The sequence below is a fragment of the Vitis riparia genome, chromosome 8, assembly GCF_004353265.1.
Source record: "Vitis riparia cultivar Riparia Gloire de Montpellier isolate 1030 chromosome 8, EGFV_Vit.rip_1.0, whole genome shotgun sequence".
Classification (NCBI taxonomy): domain Eukaryota; kingdom Viridiplantae; phylum Streptophyta; class Magnoliopsida; order Vitales; family Vitaceae; genus Vitis; species Vitis riparia.
The window spans coordinates 744,010-762,785 of NC_048438.1; the positions used below are offsets into that span (position 1 = coordinate 744,010).

Here is an 18,776-nt window from a genome sequence, read left to right on the forward strand (position 1 = left end):
TCAATTCAACATAATCTTTTATTAACATTTTTCATGAGAAATGTTGAGTCCTTCACTATAGGAGTCATTGAGTTCACCATTGAAGCTTTTCACCAAGAATGTTTTATAAAGCTTCGACAACCCTCCCCCAATGTCCCACTTTCATGCAAATCACAAGGTTCAACAAGCAATCAATATTTCATAATCAAGGATGTAGATCCTACTTGGTTTCAAAAACTCTCTTTTATGTTCATTAAGAGCTTCTATATATATTATGATTAATTTTATTTCAAAATATTACAGCTTAAAAAGAGTTTTATATAAAAATGAGGAAAATGTTACTTCTTATACAAATTTTATTTTGACTTTATCAAGAAGTTCTTTCATGTTTAATAAAATTTTTACCATAGCAATATTACACTTTAAAAATTCCAACTTTGGCTTGAGCTCCAACTTTTGGCTGAAGTTATAAACAAAAAGTTATTTCAAACGAGACCATAGTACTGTTTGTAGTATTTGTTCTTAAATTAACATGTTTAGAATTGAAATATGGTTAATAAAAAAAAAACTCTATTTGATAGGATTTTTATACCTATAAATTTCATTAAACCTAAAAATGATACATTGAAAGAATCTTTTAGATCTTTTAGTATCGATAGATTTCGTTTCACTTCGATATCTTCCAAAATGAAAAAGGATTTCTGAGAAAGAAAGTATTTGGGTTCTTCCAATAAGTAAAAAGTGTATCATGTCTAAATCTAACTAGGTTTCACAATGGTGAAGGAATTAGTACAAAAAAAAAAAAAAAGATTCTAATATGTAATGAAACTATTGCCAAAATTGATATCTCGTTCAAAAAGAAAAATATCAAATATAGGAATTTCTTTTTATATGTTATATGGATGATTTGAGCTACATGGACCATAATAAGGAATTGTTTGATAGTCTTTCTCCAAGGAAGAGATGAAACATAAGCAACATTAATTTGATATCACTAATCAAAATCTTAGTGAAACACTAGGTTTGTCATCTCATGTTTGCCTTTGGTGGAAAGATACCAATTGAAAGTATAATTTCTTAAAATAAAGAGTTGGGCTAACTATTTTAGTCAAATTATATTGAGGATGGTTAGTATCTATTCTCAAAAAACAAGTGGGCTATTTTTGTGCTCAATTTCATGTGACAATTTCATCAAATCTCTTTGCTAGTTAAAGGAAAATATACACAAATTGGATTTTATTTAATATGATTTCATAAGATCTAGTTTTGTGCAAGTAACATATTCTAGTTAAGTGAAAGGATCTTCTCACCAATCAAATATTATTTCATTTTCGTTAATAACGAGGACTCAAACTATCATGCATTGATCCATCCAAAAGAGATTCAACAACCTTCCTTTCTTTATGGAAAAAACAAAAATATAATCAAATCAACTCCTGCAATGCATTTTTGGGTATTCCTTAATGTACTAAATATTCAAAATATGTGAAAAATAGGTGATTATTCCAAGAAAAATTCAAGAACTTCTTAATGCACTACATGATCTATTTATTCTTTTTCTTTTTCTTTTTTTTTTCTGACACATGATCAAATCTTTTTTGGGTTTGGATCCTATTGAGAGCACTAAGGATCAAAAATGGTTGAAGAAATGATAAGATGTTTCTTTATCCTTTCTAAAGGATCATAAAATAAATGGTTAATAGTAATATATTCAAGATAATAAAACACCTTCTCACACAATCTTATTTCATCACATCAAGGTATGATATAGTTTCAAAGGATGAATTAGATATAAAGTTTTACTAAGATTTCATTCTTTAACAAAAATCCATTTTTTGATATACTCATCTATTCCATGACTAGAATAGGAATACACATTACACCACAATTTTGAATCACAGAGAGATTTTAAGAAATGATATATCTATTCATTCTATCAATAATCCAGCTAAGTTTGGTATATCATAAGAGATTTAATATTGCTATTGTTCTTACGAATTAGATCAAAAAAAATTTTAATAAGGTATTCAACTTTATAGATGAATTAAACGAGAAACCAAATAAAAAAAAATTTATTGAGAATGAACCTTTTTATTAAATGGTTGAAAAATAAATGGGTACTTATCTCCTCTAGAAATTATTTGAAGGACTCAAATTGAAAATAATGATATTTGCTAGCAACAACATAATATAACACCCATGGATACATAAAACCGTATCGAGTCAATTCTTTCTAATGAACAAAGCACATCAAAACTTCAAATGAAATCCAAATACATCAAATAGGAAATTATACTCTAACTCATAAAATTAATGAAATATCTAATCAATCAAAATATATCGAATTTGAAAAAAAAAAGTTATAAAAAATGAATTAATCCTCTTATTTTATTTCTCAAATCGAAACATCCACGAATCGGGATCTTCCTGTATGCAGGTACAAATAATCAATCCAATTGAGACAATAATTTCCAAAAACATACTAGACATTTCATTTATAAGCAAAAAAAAAAAAAAATGGTTTCCAAGTATTGTTATTACATGTTAATCAATGAATTATTAAATATAATTTTTCACAAAATCAAATAAACTATTTCCTATATATAATATAAATATAAAGTCAATGGAAAACAGAAATTAGGGAGTTGTTAGTTGGAAAGAATCCAAAGTTGGGGAAAGCCATGGGTTGGTAATAATGTTGAATTTAGAATAGGAGCACAAAAATCTCAACTACTCATTTCACTTACCAAGCTTTATTTTAAAATTTATGGCGGTGAAGATTGTGAAAGTGACCACTTTACAAGGCCCATGTCCTATTATCACCCCTTTTCTCCATTTCAATAAATGTAGGGGGATTTTTGACCGTTGAGCATTTTTCAAAAATAGTAATTGAAAAAACTATTTTCTAATTTATAATGAGGCTAAACAAGAAATCCTCAAGACCACTTTAAAATTTTAAAATTTTAAAATTTATCAAATTGGAAAACCCACGCATTCCACCTAACCAAAAGCCTTGAAATCATGGACAATCTTTTGGGTAGGAACCCTAGGTGGCCCACAATTATCCGGTGTTGTCTTCTATCTCTTTGCATTTCTTAATTGTTTTTGAAGTAGTTATCATAAACTATTAAATTATTAAGTTAGATAGCACTCTATTATTAGAGCATTATAATATCATCATCATAGTGGAAAATTATACATTGTTTGTTGTATTCAACTCACAAATAATTTAATTGTTTCTTTTAAACAAGTTTAGAGTGGTTAGAATGTTAATTATGTGTCTTTATAATAACACTAATCATGAAAGTTGATCTTAAGAACAACAATCAATGGCTCGTCCTTTTTTCTTTTCGTTTTTTTATCGCTAGCAAGAAAAATGCACGTACCAAAGTATTTATGATTCGGTCTAGATCGAGTTAATATTTACCATATTTCCATTGCTAAATAAGTTATCATGTGTTAGGTATACAAGAATAGAAATACAAGTAAAATAAGAACGGAAGTGAATCACAACTAAAATAGGTAAGAAAAATCAAGATTCTAGCAAATGAGATTTGATTTCTATAACAAGAGTCTTTATATTTCTATTCTTATTTTAAACAATAATTCAAATACAACCATGAATGAAAAATGAAATGGATTCCTGGTTTTATATTCATTCTCTATTCTAATGTGTCAAACATGCTCTAAGTCAAAATAGTATCTCAACATGGTATAAAAAAAAGACTTCATTCCATTGAAAGCCACCCCATTGCAAATTGCATATTTTTTAGACTTTGTGAAAAGAAAGAAACCCAAGGCCTTTGAAAATGTGGAGCAATTGTCTCAATCACTAAAGAACTCTGTTAAAAGTTTGTAGCTATGGGTTAACATGGAAACAGCAAAACAAATCGATGCAGCCAATTTTATAGATTGGGTGAAATCCAGATGAAAAAGGGGACACATTTTAATAACTTCCCGCTTTGGGGCTATACTTTTTTAGTTCCCTTTTTATACAACTTATATACCTTTGTGTATAGCTTCTTTTTATTAAAATATATCTTACCATTTCTTATCAAAAAACCCACACTACGCAACGTTTTTCCTTGTTCAAACATCCCATGTGCAAGCAAAGGGAGACTTCATAGGATGATGAGGGTATCATGGGTTTGACCCAAATCAGCTTTACTGGCTTGAATGAATTATGAGGATTACCCTCGTCAAACACCGACCTTTCAACATTGCCCAGTCCAAAGCCAATCTCATAGTCAATTCAAGCTACTTGGGTTTGCAAAAGTTACTCAAATTAGTAAATTCACTGGATATTATTTTATTATATTTTCTGTATCTTTAATAAAATAATAAATAATATAATTAATAAGATAATAATGATAACCATGGGTTTAGTTCTCAATGATTTGCCCATATGTTCAATCCACGTCAACCCAAAAGTATTGGGATCCACAGGTTGCCCTAAGCCAAACCCTACTCCATGTCAACCCGAACCATGGGTTGGGCAGGGTCAGAGTTGCAGCGCTAATTGTCCAACAGTTAAACCAGCAAGCCTAAGGATCAGGCAAATAGATAAATCAAACAAAACCAACCAAATTACCCATGGAATATGCTACGGTCACAAACACATGGTGCAGAGTCTGTCAAAAGTTATGAGCAACTTTTAAATTTGCGAATTTCCAAATACAACCATCTGATATTATACCTCCCACTTCTCTCTAAACGCACCCCTGTTGTCCTAAAACAAACAGAGTTTGCTTAGCTAAATTTAGTAGAACAAATATGGAATTTTGCACAAATCAAGAACTTTTTTTTTATATTTTCTTTCCAATAGGCAATAAAAGTTGTATATATACAAAACAAAAAGATGTATAACAGAGTACACATGTATACCATGGGCAAAATGAGGCAAAGACACGAAAGAGAGAAGAAAAAGGACCAAAAAAAAAAAAAAAAACTCTCTTATCTCAACAAGATCCCAGCATCTGTACTTTCTGATAAATGAGGACTGGTACTCTACCTTCCTACTGTCTCTAGTTTCCATTTATGTTAAAAGTTTTCTATGCTTTTTTGCATCGGTTTTGGACATTGCATGATGATTTTCTGGTGTGCCATAGAGCAATTTTACAAGAGGGATGAAAACGATTATCCGCAAATACTCAAATTCAACCTTAAAGAGCAAATAGACATCAATCTGAAATTGAATATTTTTCTTTTTCATACATCGTACCTGTTGAGAACTAGAAATGCAGAACTGGGCATTGATGGCCACATCTTGATAAATCCAAACCAGGAGGTTCCTTTAAGGATTAAGATAGTGACATTCACAAACTGCTGAGCATACAAAAAATAACACAAGAAAGAATCCGTATGCTTGAACAACTAAAAGCATGTCTGGCAGTGATTCTAGAAAGTGTTTGTAACCTTTCTAACACTTGAAACTTTCTATCTTTCAAGTATTAGAAAAACTAGAACCACTGCAAAACATACTCATAATCTACATAAATTGTGAAAAGGAATAGGAATAATAATAATAATAATAATCCAAGGGGGCCAAGAGATTCCGACCCAACAGGATCATGACCAACTATCAAGTTCCATCAGCTTCTGAAGCTTTTCCTTGTAAGGAGTTCTGAAAACAAAGGAAAAAAAGCAAGCTATTACCTTTTGAATGATTTTAGATTGTAGAAGCTTTAAGCACAAATTGTTAACAAAAGAGCATGCAGCAGAAGAACCTGATAACATCTCCTATGCTACATCAAAATAACTGCTGGGAGCCAAGTAAGCCTGTGATTCCACAACTTAAAGCCATCAGAATAAAACTTTGTTACAGGCAACAAGAATTAGAACAAGAATCAAGACAATATTTAGTGGTGTAAGGATAATCCCTCAGGAGCTCAAATGTAACAAAAATCTGAAATGCCAATGATGCTGCAAAATTAAAGAAAGCTCGAAGAGAAATAATACTGTAACATAGTCTCTGTGGATCTTGGTTCTCGTTAATTGTCCATGACAGTAATAGAATGCCATACTGCAAAAGCAGAACAACCTTGGAGTGTTAATTCAGTATATGTTTTAATAGATAAATAAAGATCAAGGAGTTACTTATACAAGTGTCAAGGGGTTGAAATTCGGAAATGTTTTGATAGGATTAATGTTATTTATGAAAACATGAAAGAGTACAAGGGACACAAGAAAATTTTGTCACTATCCACATTCATGATTATAATCAACTCTAGATTATAACAATGAAAAGTTAATTGGATTACACGGTTAAGAAGTTCTCCTTTAGGCTTCTTTCAAAGCTCTAGGGGTTGAGACAAGGGGATCCCTTGTCTCCCTACTTATTCACAATAGCAATGGCGGCCCTTAGTAGTCTTCTCTTGAGAGCTAGGGAAGGAGGTTTTATCTCAAGGTTCAAGGTGAAGGGAAGAGGGAGTGAGGGGAAGGAAGTTTCTCATCTCCCCTTTGCTAACGACACAATTGCTTTTGCAAGGCTTCTTAGGATCAAGTCAATAATTGATGTTGGGATCTCATGTAGTTCAAGGCTATTTCAAGGCTGATAATTAATCTTTATAAGAGTGAGTTGATCCCAGTTAGGAGGGTGGAAAATATGGAGGCGTTGGCTTCTGAGCTCGGTTGCAAGGTAGGGGAGCTACTGACTTCTTACTTGGGCTCTCTTTGGGGGCTTGCTCCTTGCAGATCAAAGGCGGGTTGGAATGGGGTTGAAGAGTGGTTTCAAAAAAGGGCTTCAATGTGGAAGAGCCAATACATCTCTAAAGGGGGGAGGCTTACAATGATTCATAACACATTATCCAACTTGCTTATTTATTTTATGTCTTTGTCCATCTTGAAAAATGTCAGGTTAAGGCTAGAGAAAATCCCAAAGGATTTTCTTTGAGGTGGAGAGGCCCTAAAGAAAAACCCACACTTGGTGAAGTGGTCGGCTATTTGTAAGGCCAAGTCAAAAGGGTTTTGGGTGTCAAATCTCTCTCTTTGCTAAACAAAACCCTTCTTTGCAAATGGCTTTGCCATTTTACTTGTTAAAGGGAATTGCTTTGGAAGAAGGTTATTGTTGGCAAATATAGGGAGGATGAAGGGAGGTGTTCTTGTGAGGTAAGAGACTGTTATGAGGTAGGCTTTTGGAAAGCTATAAGAAAGGAATGGGATATCTTCAATAATGGAGTCTCTTTTTCTATGGCCAATGGGAGAAGAGCGAAATTCTGGAAGAACAGGTGGTGTGGTGAGGAGCCTCTAGTGTTGCCTTTCCATCCTTGTTTGCCTTAGTCAAGTTGAAAGAGACGAGAGCAAGAAATTTATGGGAGTAGAGTGAGGAAGGAGGACAATGGAATTTCTATTTCACAAGGAATTTAAATGATTGGGAGTTAGATCTCATGGAGTTTTTTTGTTTAGACCCCAAGGAAAGTCAGTGCACAAAGACATGGATGATTAAGTAGTATGAAAGATCATTAAGAATGATATCTTTTCTGTGAGATTTCTTTATTCTGCTCTTGAGTTAGATCGTGCCTTTCCTTTTCCATTAGCGATTATCAGGAACCTCTGGAGTCTAGGGTGAGCTTTTTCCTTAGGAGGCATGTTGGGATAAGGTGTTGAAGTTGGACCGACTTCAAAGAAGAGGTTAGTTTAGTCAACATGTATACTCTTTGCAAAGACGAGGCAAAATGCATTGACCACACTCTTTGTGGCAGCTATTCTTTCTATTGTTCGGTATTTTCTAGGTTATTTTTGCCTCTATCAAGGAGATCTCCTCAGGTGGCATGGCTCTTTTATGGGAAGAAGGTGAAAGAAGGCATGACAGCAGCCATAACGTTATGCATTCTCTAGACTATTTGGGAGGAATGAAAACGAAGATCATTTGAAAATGAGTTGTATGATCAACGTCTAAATAACATCTTCCTCAATAATATCTATTAGTGGTTCAAGGCTTACGTAGATGAAGGTGCTAGGTCTTTATTGGATTTTATTGATTGGCTGGGGTTTTGTTGAGGGAGGGAGTAGATTTTTTGTCTTCCCCTTTTTTGTTTGGCCCTGTTGTATACGTCCCATGTACTCTCGTTTACCTTTTCTTTCGGCGCTTTTAATATATTCTCTTCTTTGCCTATCGAAAAAAGAGAAGACAAAGAAAACAAGGCCAAGGAAGCTCTATACAATAGAAAACAGAAATTATCAACATTAGTAAATTGGAAATGTAGCTGTAAGTACAGGGCCAACACATGAAGCTGTAAATTCTATAATACCACCAACAATCACAACAGAACCATCCATACCAACACATAAAATTGCAACCAGCAGCCATGACTTAAAATAGACAACTTTTGACAACTTTAGGTTATCAACGACTCCAAGCATCATACAACCAAATTCCAATTCAGGATCAATCAAATATAATAGAATTCCAAGTCTAAACATTCCCTGCCTTTTGCCACTCTTCCTCATGATCTTTTGCTACCCACAAGCTTGAAATGCTATCTTCTCTGAATAAATACCATTTTAAGGGTAACAGGATAATTTTCCTGAACTGAAAACACTTGGCAGTAGTCCTGAAAGCAAATGTACATAGTTCACTAATGAATGTCTGAGAAGTATACTAACAAATCTGATTCTGATTCTGTTTTTGTTTTTTCCTTTGCTTTTTTTGCCTGTTTGGGATAATTAACATTTTTCCCCAGTGAAATAAAAAATATCCCAAAATCTTAAGGAATAGAGAATGAATAGAAAATCCTCTTATTTTCATTTCATCTATTTGATAAATAGAAAGAACTATACATGCACCCTAGGCCTATTGAGTAACCAAATTAATCAAACTGTCAATCCTGTTTGCATTCACTTTTTTGTTTTTTTTTTTTTTTTTTTTTTTTTTTTATAGGTGTTGACCTTTTTTTCTTCTTACTCAAATTTGTTCATTAATTAATCTTTTCCTTCTAAACAAATTCACACACATATATATAGATGTGCGTCAGTGTATGAGTTTTTACATTGGTAAAATAAAATGGCATAAAGGGAGAATTGGGGAACTCATTAAGAGGCAAGACACTTTGGCAAATTGCTTGCCTTACTTTGATTTGGATGGTGTGGCAAGAAAGAAACAATAGGATCTTTGAGGATAAAGGGAGAACGGAAGAGATGGTTTGGGATTTGATCCGGTTTTATTCTTCTCTATGGGCTTCTTGTACTAAAGCTTTTAGAGGAGTTCCTCTAAGCATTCTACAACTCAATTGGATTGAGGCTTGCGTTTCAAGAGTTTGAAGATTGATGGGGTTTCTTTTGTTTTTAGTGTTTTTGTTGGGTGTTTTTCCTTGGTATTTGTGTAGGAAGGACCTCTCATCCTTCCCTTGGTTTTTTTCTCTTTCTATTGTCTCTTTTTTCTCCCCTGTATTTGTTCTTTTATTAATATAATCTTCTTTGTTTCTGTTCAAAAAAATAAATAAATAAAATAAAATAAAATAAAATGGCATAAAAGAAAGCTGAAGTAGTCCCACATAACTGTAACTAGTAGATATTGAATGGCATCTTACAGAAAAAAATGGTAACAGAGAGAGAAGAACAAGGAAATCATTTTATCTGTGTCATTTCATTGCCAAACCTTATTCTAGATCAATTGAAACATTTTTAACTCAATAAAGGTGTGTTTTGGAAGGCAGGAATAGCAATGATATTAACATGGGAATGAAGTTGAATCATAATACCATTTGGGAAAAAGGAATCAAAATCCTGGCAAGAGTAGGTTTTGGTTTCTGTGATAATAAATTTTTATTCCCACTCCTACGTCTAAAAAGCAATCCAAACACAATGACCAATGAGAAATGGAATGGATTTTCATTCTCATTCTCTTTTCCAATTAACCAAAAATGTCCTAAGAGGAAAGGTTCAAATGACGAAGATAAGCATTCATGGAAAAAGCTTCTTGAGAAATATGGACATTCAATAGCAAAGCAGTGGAGCTGAGACACGAGTTGAGAACTAGATTTCTCAGCAACTATACAGAGATTAATTTATAAAAAATAAAATAAGACAAAATAAAAATGAAAAAAAAAAAAAAAAAAAAAAAAACCTAAAATAACCAGAATCTGAACAGAAAAAATCCTGTCATTGACATTCTTTACTGAGGTGTTGTTTCTAGAACCTGAAACAGACTTACTCAAATTACCTTAAAATCTGAAATAGAGAAGTTCAACAACTAAAGGTGATGAGGAAAGCCTTTTAAAGTTTATTCAAGGAAGAAAGCGAAGACCTAAGTAAACTTGAAGTATGATTAATATTAATTAGAATTGAATTGGGATTGGTAGTTGCTGGAGTCTAATTAGGATTAGCTAGTTGAGTTATAATATAATTAGAATTTAAGTCATGATAGGTTATTAGAGTCCGAGTAGACTTTGAATTTCTTAGAGAAGCCTATAAATAGGCTAATCAATGTAAATCAAAGGAATAAATTTAATGAATAATATTATACTTTCTTTCATTGCAAGGTTGCAACCCTCAATGGTGAGACTCCACTGATTTTCTTCTAGGTGAGACTCCTAGAAGGCCTTAGTGAGACTCTAAGGTTTTCCATCTTTTCTTCATTGTTTCTTCTTTCTCTCTATTTCTTATCTTATAATTTTCTCTACCATAAAATTTATTCCTTGTTCCTCTCCTTACACCCTAAAAATAAAACCCTAGCCCACCTACCCTTGAGTGTAGGCAACCATCCTAGGGTTGTCCTACATCAAAAGGTTTCTTTCAAAGTCAACTCAGGGCTTCAAAACAGAGAAGTCGATTCCAGCTTTGATCTCCAAACAAAGCATGTTCCACGGAATTTAGGAACAAAATAAGAGAAGCAAACAGCTAGATGACAGGAGACAATGAGAATGTCCGGTCTGCAAAGATTGTCTGGAAGAAAATGGAGAGCCGCAATAAAGAGAAATGGGATCTAGGGCTCACAAGAGTCGGATGGGTGTTGGCAACAGAAATCCAGGGTTCACTAGAAAGGGATGGGTTTTTGCAACAGAAATCTAGGCTTTGCAAGAAAGGGATGGGTTTTTTGCTGGTGGCTAAGACCTCCATGGGATGATCTTACTCACAATGCTCAAAACAGTGTCTGGACAGCTAGACATTTCTCAGGTTACAAAGAATTGCCAAGTTTGTACTCACATAGACAGTGTTCCCTTTTTACCCCTTCATATGGCATACCCTTGCTTCTCATGAAATTTCTCCAGTGAGTCAAAAGTTGGTCTAATACAGTGTTCACTTATCGTACATCATAAAAAGTAGTACTCTGTGGCATGCATCCATTGAACACCACAATATTGCAGCATGAAAAAACACTTTTCTTGTAGTGTATGCAACACAACTAAATTTCTTTACATTCATTTTTAAAAAAAAATAAGGATGGGTCAAAAGCAATAAGATTCAAAAACTGACAGGAAATTGACAATAGATTCAGAATCCACTGAAATGAGCAATCTCCACTCGGCATGGCAATGTAAATATATACACCTATAACACATCATTTTAGAGAACTCAATGGTAACTGATAAAGTTATATTGCAAGAAATAAAACAGACATGTCTTGAAAAGCTAGTAAGTACAGCTGAAGAAGAAAATATCATATTGTGTACCCAAACGGGGGGGTCCAACACCCGGCCAACAACAGAAGCATCAAATCTGGGCATGCATCACTGGTTACAGGTAACAGGCAGTGCAATAATTAACTAAAGGTTATAAGCATTTTCACTTTGTTTACTAAACATTCATCTACAGATCAGATATTTCTTAGAGCATCCGCAGAACTTAAGGAGATAAAAATAGGGAACTATATGATTACAACAGTATAAGAAAGTGAAGCTGGCAAACCAATGAAGGAGGTTTTTGCACGTTCAATCAACATCCCCAGGGAAGCATGCTCATAAAGTCTCTCCACTTCATCCACTAGTCAGGTAAACAAGAATATACTCAGGCAGCTCATCAGGCCAGAAGATAGGTGCTCTTTTGCTAAGGAAATACAAATGACCTATCTTTGAATACTTTAATAAATCCTGCAGAACAAACAACAATCAACATATGAAACCGAATGACTAGTTTTTCTTCAATTATGACACTTCAAATTCACAGAAAATATTCTAATCATACCAAACTGTATCCAAAATCTGGTAATCAAGTAATAAGCAAGCATCTTCAACAGAGCATAATGTAATTTCAATAACAAAGATGAGAATCTAGAGATTGACAAATCAAATCCAAGAATAATATAATAACAGTAAAGTTTCAAAATAACAAGGAAAATTCTAGGAAAAACAAGGAAAATTTCAATTATAGCATAACTGAAAAAGGGAATACAGAGAAAGAGATACCTGCAGAACAAATTCTTTGTTATTGACATGCCTAGGTGGGCAAGGACCAGTTTGCGTACTTTTCCCAACAAATGATTGCAAAAGAATGTCCATAGGATTTTCCATCCCTTCATGTTAAGACTCACAATATGTTCTGTGCAGATAAACCTTTTTGAAGGTTGAAGCAAGTCATATTTAGTTTCAAGAGAAAATTTCTGTGACATTTTCAAAATTTCCTTTTTGGCAAAAACTTCAATTAATTGAATTCCATTTTTAAAATAAAATGAAAACGGAATCAAGCACGACGTTTACTCAAACGCCAAGAGTTAGGTTCATGATATCTGTCATAAAGTGGTTCAATACGCTCTTGACGCTTCCGTTTGCTCATTTTTGTGGGATCTGCCACATTGAAGAATCTTGGTGCCAATTCCACAAGCCATTTGGGGTCTACAACTGTAACCTCTCGCATGTACTCCTTTGTAGTCATTACCAATTCATGGTAGATGACCCAGTCTGGCTGTCTCTGGAAAAGAGCACTGCTTGGGTGAATATAAACTGGCTGGTTCTCAACTAGGGTTCTATAACCCTCCTGTGGGTCCTTTCTTGCTGCATGGAAAAAGAAACCCGCTGTAATTGCCTTCCTTATCTTCGTGAAATTTTTCCCAGCACTAACAACATCCAATTTATACCTGAAATGCAGCAGTGGTGAGTTAGAAATACCAGGCATTTGTTTATTTATTTATTTATTATAAACACCAGGCACTTAATTTTAAGTAGTTTATTGAGTAAGATTAGCATAAATATGGCCCAAAATCAAGAAAGAATCACAACTGGCATACTCCAGTGAGACCAAACTTCTGGATCTTTCATTAAGCATTATGGTCTTCCAAATGAATCAAAGACTTGAAATATGGAAAAAATTCAGTGCTCAACAAATCGGAGAAGGTTTCCACTCTTTACAATAATCAAAACATATATGATCCCAAAAAGCATATGGTAGCAATTTGTCTACAACAACGTAGAAAAGAAAAGAAAGATGATGAAGCAAATGCCAAAAGGCATTCACTGACAAGCATTCACAATGGGTAGAAGAAATGATGTGAATCAAATTCAACAATAATACTGTCTTAATAAAACTGGTCTACAGCTATTCTGACAAATTGGATGAGGCAATGAAGACAGTGGCACACCTACTATAGGCAAATTCCATGATCCAAGTACAGCTGTACCCAAACTGAGCAAGTGTGAGCAGTAAACAGTGAGCAAAATAACCAATTATTGATACAACATTATTCAACAACGTGGATTTGGACCAAAGCGCCTCTACACAACTGGTTTTCATATTTAGCACTAAATTTTTTTTTTTACACGTCAATTTTTGTCCCCATTGAGACTTGGACCTGCAAAGCCCCCAGAAAACCTCCCACCTTTACCACTTGACCCAGGCCTCAAGGGCTCGTTGTCATGTTTAGAACCAAATTATAACAAACAATGTTTACACCTATTAATGAAGATAAACTACCAGTAAGAATTATGCTTCTTAATTTCTGTCAGCATGTAGAAAATCATCATTAGATTTGCAAGAAAATCTAATTCAAAAAAATAAAAAAATAAAAAGCAAAAGAAAATAGTGCAATGCAAATAGATGTATCCCAGCAAGAAACTAAAGCAAAAATCCATGCCCAAGAACTATGAAACATATAAAAAGAGAACTAGAATATCATACTTGTCCATGATGGTGAGAAGTTGTTTTCTCACATCTTGTGCCCTCCTCAAGGATCGAGACTGAACAAAGTTCTCAAAACACCACGGTCCGGAAAAATTCTTTGCCTTCCAAGCCTCATAAACAGCAAGCAAAGTTAGATGGTCTCCTTCTGGCTGAAAAAACTTGGCCCTCTTTTGATCAGCCTGAGCTTGCTTTTCCCTGGGCCTGTAGAAGATGTTCCCTGTCTGAATCATTGCAATGATTGTCAAAATCTCATCACTGCACCCAAGGTCCACACTGGCAAGTAGCATCTTAGATAATGGAGGTTCCAGTGGAAATTCTGCCATTTTCCTGCCCAATTTGGTCAGAAGCCCCTCCTCATCTAGAGCTCCAAGACTGTACAGCTGTTCCATGGCAGAAATAAGAGCTTGAGGCGAAGGTGGATCCATAAAATCAAAAGACAGAAGATCATTTATCCCCATTGCTTTCATCATAAGCGTAGTAACCCCAAGATTTATCCTTTGTATCTCTGGAATTGAGGTTGGGGATATCTCATTCCTATAAGCACTCTCAGTGTAAAGGCGATAGCATTTTCCAGGTCCTGTACGTCCAGCACGCCCAGCTCGTTGTTTGGCTGATGCTTGTGAAATAGGTGTTATGACCAATGAATCAAGCCCTTGTTTGGGGTTGTAGACATTTTGCTTCGCAAAACCAGGATCAATGACATAAAAGATACCATCAATGGTTAAAGAAGCCTCAGCAATGTTGGTAGCCACAACCACTTTCCTCTTCCCTGGAGGAGCAGGGTCAAAAATCCTCGACTGCATTTCACTAGGAAGGGCACTATAGACTGGTAAAATAATGAGTTCAGGAACATTTTTACCTAGCCCTTTCATCCTCTCGTGAAGAGACTGGCATGCATGATCAATCTCCTCCTGACCAGTCAAGAAGAGGAGGATGTCTCCTTCTGGTTCTGTCAAATGAATTTGGAGGACAGTAATCAAAGATGCATCTAGGTAATCGCTTTCAGGTTGTTTGGTGTAGAGTATCTCCACAGGAAAAGTTCTTCCAGGGATGGTAAAGATGTTGCAGTTGAAGAAATACCCTGAAAATTTCTCTGCATCCAATGTGGCAGATGTGACAATCAAGCGAAGATCAGGTCTCCGTTTCACAAGTTGCTTCAGCAATCCAAAAAGGACATCAGTGTAGATTGTCCTCTCGTGAGCTTCATCAAGCATGATTACAGAATATTGAGAAAGATTGTCATCAATCAGAATCTCCCTGAGAAGCATGCCATCAGTCATGTACTTGATGACAGTATCTGGTCCAGTACAATCCTCAAACCGAATAGCATACCCAACTTCCTCTCCTATACGACAACCAAACTCTTCAGCAACCCTCTTTGCCACAGACATTGCAGCCACTCTACGGGGTTGGGTACATCCAATCTTTCCCCTGGTAGTGTAACCTGCTTCAGCTAGATACTGTGTTACTTGTGTTGTCTTGCCAGAACCAGTCTCACCAATGACTACAAGAACCTGATTATCATGCACAGCCTGAACAAGTTCCTTCTTCAACTTGTAGATAGGCAAGCTTTGTCTCTGCTCCTGGATGGAGAGTTTTGATCTTTGGCCAAAAGTCAGGGCTTTTCCAAAAGCATCCTTCTTCCATTCAGGCATATCATAGGCTGATAGACCAACACCCCTCAGCTCCTGAGCAAGATGCCTCTCACCTGTCTCAGGCATTGGGTCTTCCCAGGGACGATTGAGATCTTTAGGAATAGAATCAAGCATTGTTCTCTGCTGCTGTTCCCGTACTTCTCTTCGTTCCTTTATGAGAGCTGACTGAAGGGCAGCAGCTCGACTCAAGGACCCCTCTGGATTCTTGAAGATCTTCACAGGAGACATGTCCATAGAGTATCGACTCTGCCCTTGCAAAAAGGCCGGTTCATCTTCATTTATCTCAATCTCAAGCTCCTCCTCAGCACCCTCTTCTTGATAAAGCATGCCATCTCCTTCGTCATCATACATAGGAAACTCCCTAATATCCAGAACCCCTGAAGCAATCAACTGTTTTGCTTCCCATTTCTCTGGAGAACTCATCCGTTTCAATGGCCGCCTTGATGGGGCAGCATCATTCTCTTCTACAATCCTTATTCCTGAAAGACCAGTCCTACTCACAGGCCCCTGGTTTGAACCTGAAGGGTTCGTTCTCAAAGCATCATCCTCCGAGCTCTTTTTCAAAGGAATCAAATCTCTCCCAGTATTCTGATCAACATCCCTCATAGAAAGACTCAGCTTCTGACCCGAAACAGAGATCACCTTAACATAAACCTCCTGATCCCTCTTCACCACATCTTTTGCATTACCCACCCTTCGAGTCGCAATCTGAGAAACATGCACCAAACCCTCTTTCCCCTTCAAATCATTCAGCTGCACAAAGCAACCAGTGTCCATCACTCTTGAAACCCTCCCCTTATATACGTTATACAATTCCGGCTCATCTGAGTGATACCTTCCGTTTCTCCTATCCCTATCGCTCCTCCTATCCCCCCCATCTTCACCACCCTCCCTATTATCACCATTCTCTTCATACCCATCTCTCCTATGCTTCTCATATCGATCCCGGTGCCTTCCACGACCCCTGTAATCATTGTTATCATCATAATCATCATCTGCCCTCCCTGTACCCCTCTCACTCCCATCATCTCTCTCCCTATGCCTCTCACTCCTATCATCTCTCTCCCTATGCCTCTCACTTCTATCATCTCTCTCCCTATGCCTCTCATTCCTATCATCTCTTTCCCTATGCCTCTCACTCCTATCATTTCTCTCCCTATGCCTCTCTCTTCTATCTGTCTCCGTCTCTATCTCTATTTCTTTCATCCCTGTGCTTCGCTTCTTCCTCCTGTCGGCGCCGATCCCGGCTTTCCATTTCAATCTCTCGCTCAAGTTCCTTCACTCTCTCCTTACTGTCCCCGATCCCTAACGCCGGAAACTTCGATTTCTTACCATCACCGCCATCCTTCTTCATTCCCTTATCATCCGACTTGGGCTTCGGCGGAAGAATGGCATGAATTATAGTTAACAGAGTCCTCACAAAGTAATCCGGCATTTCCGCGCCATTCTCCTTCAATTTGGAATCGAATTCATCAACAGTTTCGCACTTTCGACCCATGTCGGTGATGAATTCCGCCAAAACCTTGTCCCCGACCCCGAGATGAGTTTCCAGCTCCGTGCAAACCTTCGAAACCAGAGAAAGGTACTCGAGCTTCTTGAGACCATCGTTTTGGGCGTCCACGGACATTGTCGAAGCTTCAGAGAGAAATTTTAGGGTTTGTAAAGTTTCACGATACTCCAAACTAAGTTTCACTCTTGAAAGAAAAACCCTAACAATCTACTTGTTGAAACTTCAGAGAAAAATTCTAGGGGTTGTAAGGGTTTCTGAAAACATATAACAATCTGCCCGCAGATTTTTGAATCGGAAAAATCTAGAAGACGAAAACTCTAATCCTAACCTGAAAAAAAATAAAAATAAAAATAAAAATAAAAAAAAAAAAAAATTGTTTAGCTTGAAACCCCAAAAAAAATAATAATAAATATTAAAATTAAATTTAACTAAAATAAATAAATATAATTTAACATTTTTTTAAATGAATATTGTAACCATTATTTATAATCATTATTTTATTATTTAGTATATAAAAATAAAATCATAAATAATTTCATAAAGAATACAATTACATGATATTAAGAGATATTCCAAAAATAAATATTTCAAAATTGTAAAACCTACCTACCTTACAATAACTCAAAATTTTTAAAATAAAAGTATTTTGATACCTACCTTATAATAACTCAAAATTTTTAAAATAAAAGTATTTTGAGGAATAACAAAAAATTATGGAGACAGTAAAATGAAAATATAGAGATGAAACCAAGAAATTATTTTTTACATTTAAATTTTGAATTATAATTTTGCTATTAAAAACTATTTTGAAGAATTATTCTAAAACACTATTTTTTAGAACTATTTTTTAAAACAATTTTACGAGTGTATTTGAGAGTTATTCCAAAAAATGTTTATAATATTTCTAATATTTGAATAATAAAAAATTTTAATTGTTATAAAAATTAAAAATGTTTCTTAAAATCACTATCAAACGGGTTCTATATAATCTTTAACTTTTGTGATGTTTTTAAAAATAAAAATAGTTTTTAAAATTCCATTACAAAATTCAAAGCTATAAATAGTTTTTTTGGCTTATTTTTATGAAGTTGTTGTATACAAAGATGAAAAAAATATCGGTAATCATCGGTACTTTGATTTTCGGATATATCGGCGGATATTTTGGAAAAAAATATTGATAAGTCTAAAATTGATCAAATTTTATAAAAATATAAGAAAAACTTCATAAAAATGTAATTAGAAGTATAATGATATTTTTAAATTATTTTATTAAATAATTTTATATATGTATAATATGATTTATCATATTTAATAATAATATTATATGTGTTAATAAAAAAAACTATAAATTTCATAAGTATATATTTATTATTAAATTATATCAAATATTATTCATAATAATATTTGTGAAAATTTGATTATAATATGTCTAATTTTAAAATATATTTAATATTAAAATTATAATTCATTTAATTTAATTGTATTAAATGATATAAAATAAATAATGATATATGTATAATTTTTAATACTTAATTAATATATTAATAATATTAAAAACACTATGAAGAAAATTATCATGATAA

At 34.5% G+C, this 18,776-nt stretch overlaps 1 protein-coding gene across 1 annotated transcript; it reads right to left on the bottom strand.

Moving 5' to 3' along the window:
- Window positions 1-5,134: 5,134 nt before the first annotated feature.
- Window positions 5,135-17,464, bottom strand: LOC117919725 (probable pre-mRNA-splicing factor ATP-dependent RNA helicase DEAH5). Its single transcript, XM_034836965.1, is given in 7 exon segments — window positions 5,135-5,602; window positions 5,706-5,757; window positions 5,938-6,001; window positions 11,824-12,005; window positions 12,321-12,988; window positions 14,026-16,869; window positions 16,871-17,464. Coding segments are annotated over 3 exon segments (3,678 nt in total). The 5' UTR covers window positions 17,311-17,464; the 3' UTR covers window positions 5,135-5,602; window positions 5,706-5,757; window positions 5,938-6,001; window positions 11,824-12,005; window positions 12,321-12,594.
- Window positions 17,465-18,776: the final 1,312 nt, after the last annotated feature.